This window comes from Otolemur garnettii, unplaced genomic scaffold, assembly GCF_000181295.1.
Source record: "Otolemur garnettii isolate 467f Iridium unplaced genomic scaffold, OtoGar3 scaffold00001, whole genome shotgun sequence".
Classification (NCBI taxonomy): domain Eukaryota; kingdom Metazoa; phylum Chordata; class Mammalia; order Primates; family Galagidae; genus Otolemur; species Otolemur garnettii.
The window spans coordinates 18,851,201-18,863,898 of record NW_003852396.1 but is presented as its reverse complement, the minus strand read 5'-3'; the positions used below and the strand labels follow the sequence as shown (position 1 = coordinate 18,863,898).

At 36.4% G+C, this 12,698-nt stretch overlaps 1 protein-coding gene across 4 annotated transcripts in view; it reads right to left on the bottom strand.

Moving 5' to 3' along the window:
- The window catches only part of DLG2 (discs large MAGUK scaffold protein 2), a 2,018,366-nt gene that overhangs the window by 391,314 nt on the left and 1,614,354 nt on the right, over positions 1-12,698 (bottom strand). For all 4 annotated transcript variants that reach the window (XM_023511782.1, XM_023511784.1, XM_003780855.3 and 1 more), the window contains one exon: positions 2,820-2,888. In XM_023511782.1, coding sequence (XP_023367550.1) covers positions 2,820-2,888 — 69 coding nt within the window. The remainder of the gene's footprint in view (positions 1-2,819; positions 2,889-12,698) is intronic.

Below are 12,698 nucleotides of genomic sequence, written 5' to 3'. Positions count from 1 at the left end.
GATCTAAGGCTGCTTTGTTCATCAGTCAATACCCTTCTATTGGCTTTCTGTTGACCTGAAATGTGATGAAACACTTTGACCTTTGATACTCCCTTCTGTTTTCCTTCTCACTGTGGAACTGTCCTTTATTGTTTTTATTATTCCATTAGCTTCCTTTTAATAGGGTCTCAGGAGGAAGAGGAGATTGAGGTGTGTGCCGTGTCTGTCAACTTGAACCTGAAGCACAGAGCTCGCACTGTTAATGAGGAGGATGCTATGGTGTCTCATTTTGCCTGGCATAGTCATGGATGACTCAGATATCAATTTAAAAACAGCAGTGACTCTACGGTGGAGGGCCCAATTAGACAGTTCTGTTGTCTCCATGGATCAAATTAACTGGAAATCTGAAACATCTTCACTTATTTTATGTCAAATACATAGCAGCTTAGATGAAAATTATATAAACATATGGCCTTTTAGACTACATTAATTTAAAAAATACACTCTGTAGTTGCTTTTCACAGAAGCATAAGGAAGCAGAGTTTTGAAATCCGAGAATTTCCGATTTCAGTTGACTGCCTACATGCAGCAGTATACACCTTAATGGGAAACCCGCTAAAGACTCACCGGTCTATGTAAGATGAAAAATGGCTCTCCCACTACGTGTTCAGTAACACGATTATATGCTGCATTATCTCGCAGTCTGACCGCCAGCCAGGCACGTGGGGTGTGACATGCAGTGTCTGGACTTTATAGAGAATCACTGAGGCTTCCTGTTTAAGTATGCCAGCAATGTAAAGTTATTTCTACCTCAAAGGTTTTATTTTATATCCAGAAATGTTTTATATAATAAATAAACAAGTAAATAAATAAGTACAAAAGTATGTACTCTATTTAGGAGCAAGTGTTTAAAGTAGGTGTAAAAGTAATCTAGGCTATAAAATAAAAGTCTTCTGGTTTGTTTTTCAGAACATTTGGACTAAATGCATATTTAACCAGTACTTATGGAGGGTCTAACATGTACCTGCTCCTTGTACAAAAAATCGGTGCATCCTGTACTATTCGTCCCTCTGGGTATCGAGGAAATCTGTGCTCGTAGAGGTGAAGGTTAAGATCAATAACAACAGAGGGCAGAGGCCGGGATTCAAACCTAATTCTTTGATTCCAGAGTCAGTTTTCTTCCACTCTTGCGTGGAACAGAATGCATTTATGCTGCATTATTTGCTGGACATATGGCAAACTACTTTGTATTAGAATAATGGAGCACTATGAAGCTGGCCGTACTGCGTGTTGTTTTTCCGAAAAGGCGCGACTGTTGCATTTTGTAGTCAGGATAAAGTCTTTAAGTTTTTTGGCTTCATCTTAGCAGATAACTAGAATTGGTGATTATGTCTATCACAGAGTTCATTTAACTCAAGTGGAAAATAAAAGAAAATGCCTATTAGCAAACTGCTAATAAGCTTTTGTTAATAATAAGAAAGAAAAAGTTTGGAAATAGTCTTAGAAGGAAATGCCATTAATTCTCATAGCTGGAGGAAGTCTTCTTTGTGTTAGAGAATGAATGTAAAATGATGGCTACTCTGTGCCCTGCCAAGAGAGGTCTTCAAAAGGAAAGAGGTGAGATTAGTCCCCGCACCCTCGTCTCTATTGCAAACAATACTTCAGCCACATAGTAGGCACATGGGTCTCTAGAACCATCCCAGACATTACGTTATTGGTTCTATTTAGTAATTTCTAAGGTAGAGTCAATTCTAATTCTTCATCATTTTTTTTTTTTTTACTAGAGAATCCTATGTCTAACGTAGCCTGAAGGTGGTTTATAAAGAATGTGACCAGTGCTCTCCAGCTCAGCTCGATAAAGTCTTTTCATATTATGTTACGGAAGACAGAGCTATACAGTGGAGACAGATTTGATTTCAAAGCCAGGTGGTGCTACTTTCTATGTAAATGTCCTTGGGAAAATTACTTTACTTAACCTGAGAATCAAGGTTTAGGAAAAAAGACCCCTATCTCCTAGGTCTATTTTTAGAAATAAAATCAGATAAGTTAGATAAAGGGATAGATAGGTGATATAAACAATATGTAATCTATCAATCTATCTATGAAATGAATAGAAAGATAGATAGATTGATTGATTGATAGAGACTGGAACCTAATAAGTACTCAGTAAACGTTAATGCTTTTTCTCTTCACTTGAAGGAATATCCATGCATTTGTAGCACCGGGCAAATAACCACATATCCTTTGGTTCTCAGCTCTAGAGTTTCTTTTTCAGAAACTACCCTGACTTTCTTCCTCCTCCCCTTTTGATGCCCATTTTCAGCCAGGTGGTACCCCTCCTTGATCGTCCAGTAATCCCTTATAGGGTCCAGTAACTCACCCTAGACAATGAACCCTCTGAAAAGAAAAAAGAGATCTTATTTGACTTGTTAAATCTAGTACTATGGTTTGAGGCCAAAGCTACAGAGACAAATTTAGAGCCTTAAAGGCTGTAGCTAGTGTATTAAATACAAAAGAATTATAATAAATAAAACTAAATATTAAAAGAAAAAAACCCCTAGCACCTAGCACAGTGCTTGGCATATAAGATGAACTTCATAGATATTTGCTGATTCAAGAAAAAAAAGAGTGTGAGGTATGTGTCTGTGTGTGTGTGAGAGAGACAAAGAAAAGAGAAAGAGAGAAAGAGAGAACAAGGGAGTGAAACAAAGAGAGAAACAAAGAAAGGAAGGAAGAAAGGAAGGACAGGAGGGAGGGGGAAGGAAGGGCGGGAGAAATGAGGACTTTCTTTCTATCCACAGGCTGCACAGTTTATGGTGAGAGGAGGTTGTGTATCTTACCCTTCCAGGGAGATGGCCCGCTGGAGAGTCACTGAAGGCTGACGGGTTGCCGTGCTATGTTGAGAATGACTGCAGGAAAAAACAGAGAAAACAAACATGGATCATTTATTTAAAATGTTTTTGAATAGTTTAATCAGTCTTATTGTCAAGAAGATAACTTATCTTGAAAGACACAGCAGAGATTAACTCTTTGGTGATAAGCACTCTATCAGAAAAGGGATTAATATTTCCTTATAACTTAATTTCAATATGTATTATTCAAAAGTAAGCTTTTAAATGAAAAGTAAACATGAAAAGAAACAAACATACTTGGGAAAGGTAATATTTTCTCCCTGCAGTGGGGTAACATAGAGTTTAAAAAAATAAATTTCTTTATGATGCAATGTATTATATTTTCTAAGCTGCAGAGTTTTTTTCTAACAAAATTTTATATGGGGCCTTATCATAAATCCGAGAAGGAGTATTTAATTAATGCAAATTTATTTATTAATTCAAATTCATAATATTTATTTGTAAAATTAATCAATAACAATTCACCTATGTGGTGAACACAAAAACTTGAAAAATGGGACTTCCAGTTGCATAGCAATCTTATACTTTAATGCAATTCCATATTTTGTTTTCATTTCAGGAAAACATGATTTTGTAGGTCAGTACAAAAAAAGATGGGTTTTGTAGATAAGGAGGTCAAATAAAAATGATAATATCTAACATTTATTGGCTGAGTCACTTTCTGTTTTATATGTTAATGCCTTTTTTGTCTCATAACTCTGTAAGGTATGTCCCATTTAACAGATGAAGAAATTGAGGTCATGAAAGGCTTAGAAACTTGCTCAAAGTCATAGGGTAAATACCTGTGCTTAACATGGCATTTAGCCCGATTCTAAACACATTATTCTTAGCCATCATGTTAAAATATGTTTTTAGATTTGTAAGAATTTGCCATGCAGTCTCGGAATATTTTTCAATTTGAAAGAGATGGCAGGAAAATCTTTCATCAAGAGAAGTACAACATAATCGACAGAAAAAGTATATTTGAATGCGTATTTTTAGGTTGTAGTATCAAATAAATATTTTGGTTGAAATATTAGTTACATATACACGTAGCATATGAATGTATGTATACCTACAGATATGTGTAAAGAGAAACCTGGGTAAAATGTTTGCAGAATGCTAGGCACTTTGGCAAAGTCTGGGATTTTTTTATTAGCATGTGTTTTGAAAACACTGACATTGCCCCAGAGAGCCAAGCTGTAGACTGCAGAGACTTTTCTTTAGAGCCATGGGCATTATGGGTGAGAAGCGGTGTTTTTCTGTGAGTAGCATTTGGCTGTGGCATGGATGACATTTGTCTAAGGTTGAGAAAGCAACATGCCAAGACTACAGCTGACGCCTAGAGAATGATTGTTTTCAAGTTAAAGATTTTGTCCTGTGTTCCCTGGTATCTCACAGTGACAAACACTGCAAATATTCAATGAATATATTATAGTTGACTAGTTGAAAAATACCCCAGCATTCAGGCCTTGGACCGCATAGCCAGGCTGCCTGAGGTGTCCAGTCCCTGGCTCCACCACGTGTATCTTGGGGCCTGATGTAAGTGACTTAAACCTCTCTGCATGTTGGTTTCTCACCTGTGAGATTAGTGACTATACTTTATTCACAAGGTTGTTGAAAAGATTCCATGAATACAGTGTTTAGAACAATGGCTGTCACATGGTAAAAGCTATGTAAGTATTTGTTAGGTAAACAGACTCATACGGTTTAGCAGAGTATGTACTTTGAGATGTTTGGTACTAAATAAGAATAATTACTTAGATTACTTCAGTTAACTATATAGTGAATGCTACAAGGTATATGTTTCTGCACAGAAATCACTTTGGAGATAAAAATAAAAATTAAAATATATATCCTCTTATAAAAACATTATAAAATTAGTGGAAAAAAGAGAAAGTAAAAAATCAAATCCATAATTTCATTACCTTCTTTAAGATTTTACAGCATTATCTAATTTAATCTCTTAGTAGTCCTAGTAGGTGAATAGAAATAACCCCATTTTGTATGTAAGAAAAAAATATATATACAAGTTAAATAACTTGTCAAAAATCAACAGCTTGCAAAGATGGAGCCAGAATTCATACTAAAACCTGTCTATTGCTAAATCCATGCACTCCCCACTCTATCCTACTGACTCTGTATGCTCACAGGTGTTTCCCAGTTTATATATATGCTGAATTTTATATATATGCTGAGCATCTATAATTCTGCTTCCTGTGTATTTCTTAATATTCTAAGATAAGCATTTCTGATAGGCTTTTCATAATTACTGTTGCTTCCTATGAATATGTAATTTATTTAACTATCCTTTGATATTTGAATATTTCTACTATTATAAACAGTGCTGCAAAGAACATGTTATGTTAATTTCCCTTTTTTTAATTCTACAATTTCCTTTGATGCATTCCCCCAAATGGAAACATTTATTAGACTCTTGATTCATGTTACATATTACTTTTTGAAAGCTTTGTACCTTTTTATTGCCTCTAAAAACGTATATCTCCATCAGTTTCACCGGTCTTACAAGCATTGACATAATATTTTTAAAAACTCTATTATTTTAATAGATACAGAATGATACTTCAGATTTTTTTTTATGGGATACTTCAGATTTTTAATGAGCATTTTTGGCTTTTTAGTGAGAGGGACTATTTTTTCCTATACACTTATTTGCTAATTGTATTTCTTTTGTTCAAACTGCCTAATCTTTTCCTTTACCATTTATCTTCCGTGGGTATAGAAAGTGCCAACAGTTCTTCTCGGGTAAAGATCAATGACACTAACCAAGATTAATGAGTAACTGATAGCTTCTTCACCATTAGCCCAGCCTCAAAAATTAAAACAAAGAAATATTCAGCAATCTCATTTCTCTTGTCACTGCCTAATAGCTAATTACTTTATTATTCCAATAATGTCCCTTTTAAAGTTTAAGTGACACTTAAACACAAATGATACCATGAAGTGTCCATAGAGTTTGACTCCTTTGATACTACCCGCGCAAAATTAGCCAGTTTCTCCCAGCATACAGATTTGGAGCAAATGGAACCTTTTCCAAAATGTAACTACCCTTTTACTTTACTAATACCAATGCAGTTAAGTAAGACAAATATAGTCAAGACCTGTGGACACAAGTGAATTTTGTTATTCTGGGATAGTAGCTTCACATTTGCAGGAGGGATGCTGGCAGGGGTATTTGGAGTTGCTGATGGTGATTATAACTGATATTAAAAAAAAAAAAACAAACACCAAACATCTTCCCTTAGGGACCAAGCAGACAGTGTGTTGTGGTGTAGTTACTACAACTAAAAAACTACAGACAATCACCACTTGCTTCTTTCACCTGCTTAGGCAAAGAGGCCAGCCAGATGGGATTCTAGAACGGCAGTAGAAAGAACCCAGGGAGGAAAGCACAGCTTAAATGTACAGCTTTCAACAATGGAGAGGTAAGCGTTTGAAATATTCTTCACCTTTAAAAACCCTACCCACAAATGGCCGCCATCCTCCTCATATCTAGCATTTTCTCTAGACACATCAAACTCCTCTCCCGTGAAACATCCCACATTAGGCTCCTCACAGCTCCAGCACAAGCTGACACTGCTCTGTGCTGCCATCTCCTTTTTCCCTATAACCATGATAGTCCCCAGGACTGAGAATCACTGAGATTTATTTCCATGCCTGCTCCTCCTACTAAATTTGTGTGTGCTCTCAGAGCAAGTTGCTGGCCTTCCGCATGTGTACATTTCAGCCCAGAGCTGGTGCATAAAAGGCCCCTCATCAATGTCTTTTGAATAACGAGTACCATGAACTGAGTTCCATCTATCTGTAAGGCTCCATGCCTTATCTATTAAACTTCGTGACACTGAGCATTAGGTATTAGGACCATTTCGTTCGTTCTTTCTTTTCTTTTCTTTTCTTTTTTTTTGAGACAGAGTCTCAAGCTGTCGTGCTGGGTAGAGTGCTGTGGCATCACAGCTCACAGCAACCTCAAACTCTTGGGCTTAAGCAATTCTCTTGCCTTGGCCTCCCCAGTAGCTGGGACTATAGGCACCTGCCACAATGCCTGGCTAATTTTTGGTTGCAGTTGTCATTGTTGCTTTGCAGGCCTGGGCCGGATTTGAACCTGCACCCTAGGTGTATGTGGCCAGTGCCCTGCTGACTGAGCAATGGGTGCCGCCAATTATGAGCATTTCTAAGGGAAATTAAATTAAGGCTCAGAATCCCAGCTAGTATGTGGCAGGAGTTTTGCTAGATCCAAAGTGCTTGTTCCTAGGAGATAAATAGTGTTGTCTCACAGAAGGTGAACTCAAATCTCTGTGACTAGTCCATGCAGAGGACCTGACACATTCTGTTAGAAAACCCAGAACTCCTACTGAGGAGTGTGGACAGGCCTTTCTTTTTGTTTATTTGGCATAAAACATCACCCGTTATTATCACCATGTATGTCCAACTTCCATGTCAGTTGCTTCTGAAGATCATCTATATGATGATTATAATAAAGTTCCTCAATCCAGGAACTTCTCTGTCTTACACACCACTCTGCTAGTGAGACGTGGAAATGTATACAGATCCCAACTAGTGAATGAGCAGGGTGAGCAGGAGGAAGGCTCGCATCACGCCACAGCACGGATGCTGGGGAAGAAGTCCCTGTCACGGGGCAGAAAGTATGTGGCACTAATTCTGTATTTCGGTAGCTTGGCGGAGGTGCTAAATCAGGTGACTGTGAAAGTAATATCTTACCAAGACTTTTTAAAACCCAGAGAGAAGTATCAGCCCCATCACCTGTCTAAACCATGCTGTCACTGAATAAAGTTGAGCCAGAGCACAAGTCTCCTTTCCAAGAATTCTCTTATTTTCCAAGTAAAAGACTCCAAGCTGTTGCCTAAGGAAATGACATTTGAATGGTGCTGAAAGATGCATTTCTATTTCTGTGTTAAATTAAAAGCTTTTGAGTGTCTAAATTGAAGTTGTTCTATTACGCATGGAACATGAAGGACCTTCTGGTGGTAATAAATGGCTTTTTAATTTTCTCCTTCTCTGAAGCAGTGAGAGGCAGGATAAGTGAGGGGTCTTTCTAATATGTTATAATGTTAAAACTATGCTATTTTAATGGAAAGCACAGAAAGTTTTTTTTGTCCTTTTTTAAATGAACTGATAACAGTACAGTTACTTAATGGGACGAGTAAAGTCCTATCCATTATTAAAACACCTACTGATGTATGTTAATATTGTCTGTTTCTCCACTCATTTTTCTAAAGAGCTTGAATTTCTCCTTGTCATATTTCTTTTTCCCCCTTGTCATATTTAACTCTTCATCTTTCTCTCAAATATCTGTGTCCATCATGTAGTTGATCTCTCTTAATATTTTTTTCTTCTCTTTCTCTGTCGACTGCCCTTCTCTCTTAATGTAATGTATATATTAGGTGGCCACTACTCTTAATAAGAAACGTATGCCTTGGATATACGTCAATACCTCAGAAGCAACATGACCACAACACCATCACCTTCCCCTATGACGCTGGATATTCCTCCTGTTGTTTTGTTGACGTTTAGCATGAATTTCCCTAGGTAACCATTTATAAGTTCTAGCATCCAATAACCATTACTTGGACAATTATTTTATTCCAGGAGTTGTGTTAAATACTTGGATGACTCTTCCATTCCTCAGTATTATTGTAGAGAATACCTGATAATAAAGAGAATGCTAATGCAATAACTCAGAAAATGCAGTGAAGGCTATGTTAGCCGGTTTGATGGAAGTATTTCAAATTGTATATAAAAGCAGCACATTGTACCCCATAATTGCATGAAGGTGCATAGCTTAATAAAACACATGTAATAAAATAAATTAAAAAAATCAGTAAAATAATGTATAAAATACATCAATAAAAAATAAGATATCAATAAAAAATGTATTGGTATTTTAAAGGGTAAAGAGAAGGTAAAGAAGACATTTTGAGAATCTAGAAGACCATGACCAAGATCTCAGAGGGTAAAAAGTATGTGATGTGCTCTGGGAACCTAAAGTGGTTTGGACCGAGCAGAGTGGCTTGAGATAAGGTGAGAAAGCTGGCTGGGGGTGGGCAATGGGGGGCAAGGAATGCCTGGTCAAGAGGTCTGGGCTGGCAATGTTGGCCTCTCCAAGGTTGTTAGGTAGGGTGCAAGGGGGTCAAAGTGGTGATATTTGAGATTCAGAATGGTAAACTGGAAAATACTCTGCATGGTGGAAGGAAGTGGAGGAAATCTAGAGTCAAGGAGATCAGTACATGTAGTAAACCACATGATGAAGAAAATTAATAAATGCCTAAACTGACTAATGCAGTAGGAATTAAGAGAAGAGTATACATTTAATTCTATATTTGGAGGTAGAATATCCAGTAATTAATAACAAAGAACTATGCAGAAGCCACTTTAATTTCCAGAACTGATTCTATTGATCTGGTCGGATAGGTATTTCTCCTTTTGAAAATTAAATTCTCCTAGATAGAAAGGGCTTCTTCTTCCCAGCTATAGGAGGAGATAAGCTCTCTTTTTTTTTTCTCTCTCTCTTTTTAAACTGGGTTGCTATTGTATTTATTTATTTATTTTTATTAAATCATAACTTTGTACCTTGATGCATTTATGTTTAGTGTACTGCTTTGATATACAATGTGAAATGTTTACATTGAACTAAGTAAAACATCCATCACTCATTTCTTAATAGTTTTGAAAAATACCGTTGCATCATGCACATTGGGTGGGGTCCCCCAAAATACCCTCTCTCCTCCCATGTCCCTCTTCCTCTCCCCTCTCTCTCCTCTTCCCTTCTACTTTATGGACTACAGCTATGTTTTGCCATTCATATGAATGTGTAGGTGATTATATATTGATTTCATAATAGTATTGAGTATGTTGGATATTTTTTTCTAAGACTTCCAAACAAGCCTTCAAATGTAGACAAACTCTGTTGTTAGAATGTGGGGAGGTGAGGACGAATTGAATGTTCTATTATTGACTAAGAAGATCATGGAGCTATTAGCAGAATAAAATTGTATTTGTATAGAAAGGAAAGTGTGTGGATAGAAGAATATAATTAAGTTTGGTTCCTTACAAAATTAGTTTAATGTGCTTCTTACATACATGGAAAATATGATGTATGGCAGGATAGCTCTAGTTATTAAAAATTTATTCCTTCTCTTGGTGTGTTACCCATGTGTCCACAGTAGCCACTGAATAAGATATTCCTTCCATCTTATACTTCCACAAATAAACATTCCTATCATTTTTGGTGGTTTCTTTATTAGGTGGTTTTAAGATTCTTAGGTTTTCCTTGTATGCTCTTAAATTTGTTTTTTGATTTCTATTTAAACTGAAGAGCCTAGAAATCAATTCATAGCTCCAGATGTGTTCAGACCAGGGCAGAGCGCCATGAGATGCTAACTTTCCTCCATCTGGATTCCATACTCCTATTAGAGCAGCCCAAGATAACAGGGGCTTTTAAAATTTGCTGAATTGTGCTGTTAAGTTTAGGGTCAACCAAATCTTTATACATCATTGACATCAAATGATTCAAAATCAAATCCATCATGTACTTGCACATTGGAGTTTTGGAACTCAATATAGTTATTACATGTAATTTAATGGTATTTATTCTGATATAGTTTTTAAGTTTTTTAGCTAACATTCAATCATTGATTCAATTTGATAAATATTTACTGAGCATTAACTTTATTCTTTCATTTAGTTTTGTATCATCTTCAAATATGATCAATGTCTTTTATATTTTTATTTAAGTCATTGATTACAATAAGGCCAAAGGAGCACACATCGTGGCCAATCACCACAGACCTTCCTCCAGCTTAATAGCTAGTCCACAAGTTTACTGTCAAACTCTCTTAACCAGCATCCTTTTAACAGATTAATCAGTCTTATCAGTGACAGGCTGATCAATGCCCACAGAAAGCTCAATCCTTATGTCCCATAAATTTTCATTTCTCCTACAAGGTGACCTGTATGCTTACTAGGAATCAGTTGCAATTATTCTTACATCATTCATTCCTATTTTATTTGTTTTTATAATTATGTAATTTTTTTTTTTTTATTGAATGGTAACTGTGTACATTGATGCACTTTGGGGGTACAGTGTGGTGTTTTCACACACAATCCAAGACACTTCCATCAAACTGGTTAACATAGCCTTCATGTAACTTTCTTAGTTATTAGGTCAAAACATTCATATTCTACTCATAGAAAGATTCACTTGTACCCTTGCAAGATGAACCACAGAAGTGAACCCTTGAATCCCTCTCCCTCTACCCTCTCCCCCCTCCCTATAATTATGTAATTTAATTAAATATTACAAAAATGAAATATGAGAATGTAAAAAAGCCTTTATTCTATCAAGAGTAAATTTACTAACCAAGAAAGTTAGTTACTTGAAAGGCTGAGGCAAGAGGATCATTTGAGCCCAAGAGTTTGAGGTTGTTGTGAGCTATGATGCCCTTGTGCTCTACCCAGGACAACAGCATGAGACTCAGTCTCAAAAAAAAAAAAAAAACAACCAAATTGTATTTAGTTAAAAACATTGCTGTCAAGTATGGGAAAGACAAGATTAGAAAATATTTATAAAAAAGAGAGAATGTTTCCCTTAGTTCACTTTTGATTCTCACCCAAATTAGAAGAAATCCAAACTAGAAAGTATAAATAATAGATTAAGGATGTGCTTTAAGGAAGAATACTGAAGTATTAAGTGGAAATTCAGAAAGAAAGGGCCACTGATTTCCATCTTACAAATCAATTTTGTGTGCCAAATATTTTAAAGCATTTAATGGATAGTTTAGATTTTAGACAATAGACACCAACTGTGGCCAGAGGTTGATAATGCTAGAAAAAATCTTGACCCTTAGACATAAATAAATGATTAAGAACACAACATGCTAACTGACTGATCTCAGACAAATTAAAAGGTCCGATGATTTACAGAATGACTGTATGTAACATTGGACTAATGATCATGATTTGTTTAAAATGGAAACTGTGGGCAATGAATAAATCATGCATACTGGGATGGACATAAATATGAAGAAATATTAGACTAAATTCAGGGCCTCAAATTTTTCATGCCAAAGATACTAGACATGTGGCTTTACTTTATGTTGAACAGTTTCAGTTAACAGTCAGCTGGCTTGATGCCCATAGCACAGTGGTTATGGCGCCAGCCACATACAGTGAAGGTGACGGGTTCAAACCCCACCCAGGCCAGTTAAACAATGACAACTGAAACAAAAAATAGCTGGGCATTGTGGCAGGTGCCTATACTCTCAGCTACTTGGGAGGCTGAGGCAAGGAACAGCTTCAGCCCAGGATTGTGAGGTTGCTGGGAGCTGTGACTCCACAGCACTCTACCAAGGGTGACATAGTGAGACTCTGTTTCAAAACAAACAAACAAAAAACAGTCAGCAATGACAGTGTGTCTCAAACAAAAGAAATTGGAGGGGTCTTATTTGGAGAAAAACTATTTTTTTTTAAAATAACAATAAACCACTGATTTTATTTTTAAAAGTTAAAGTGAAATTAGACATGTAAGTATATATTTTTCTAAGTGATAACCATTTAAATTCAACCTTTGGACTAACAAATCAATAACTGGTTCTGGTTGTACAAATTTTAAAACTTTAGAAAAGTTCTGTTGTATGAATGCCTAACAGGGTTGCACCCAGATATTAGTTCTAGCTTCACCATTAACGAACATCATGAGAGACCTGTGGTCTTCTTACAGAGTAGACCTAGAAAGGTTCAAGTGCACAGCCAGAATGTTAACGAACATCAGGAGAGACCTGTGGTCTTCTT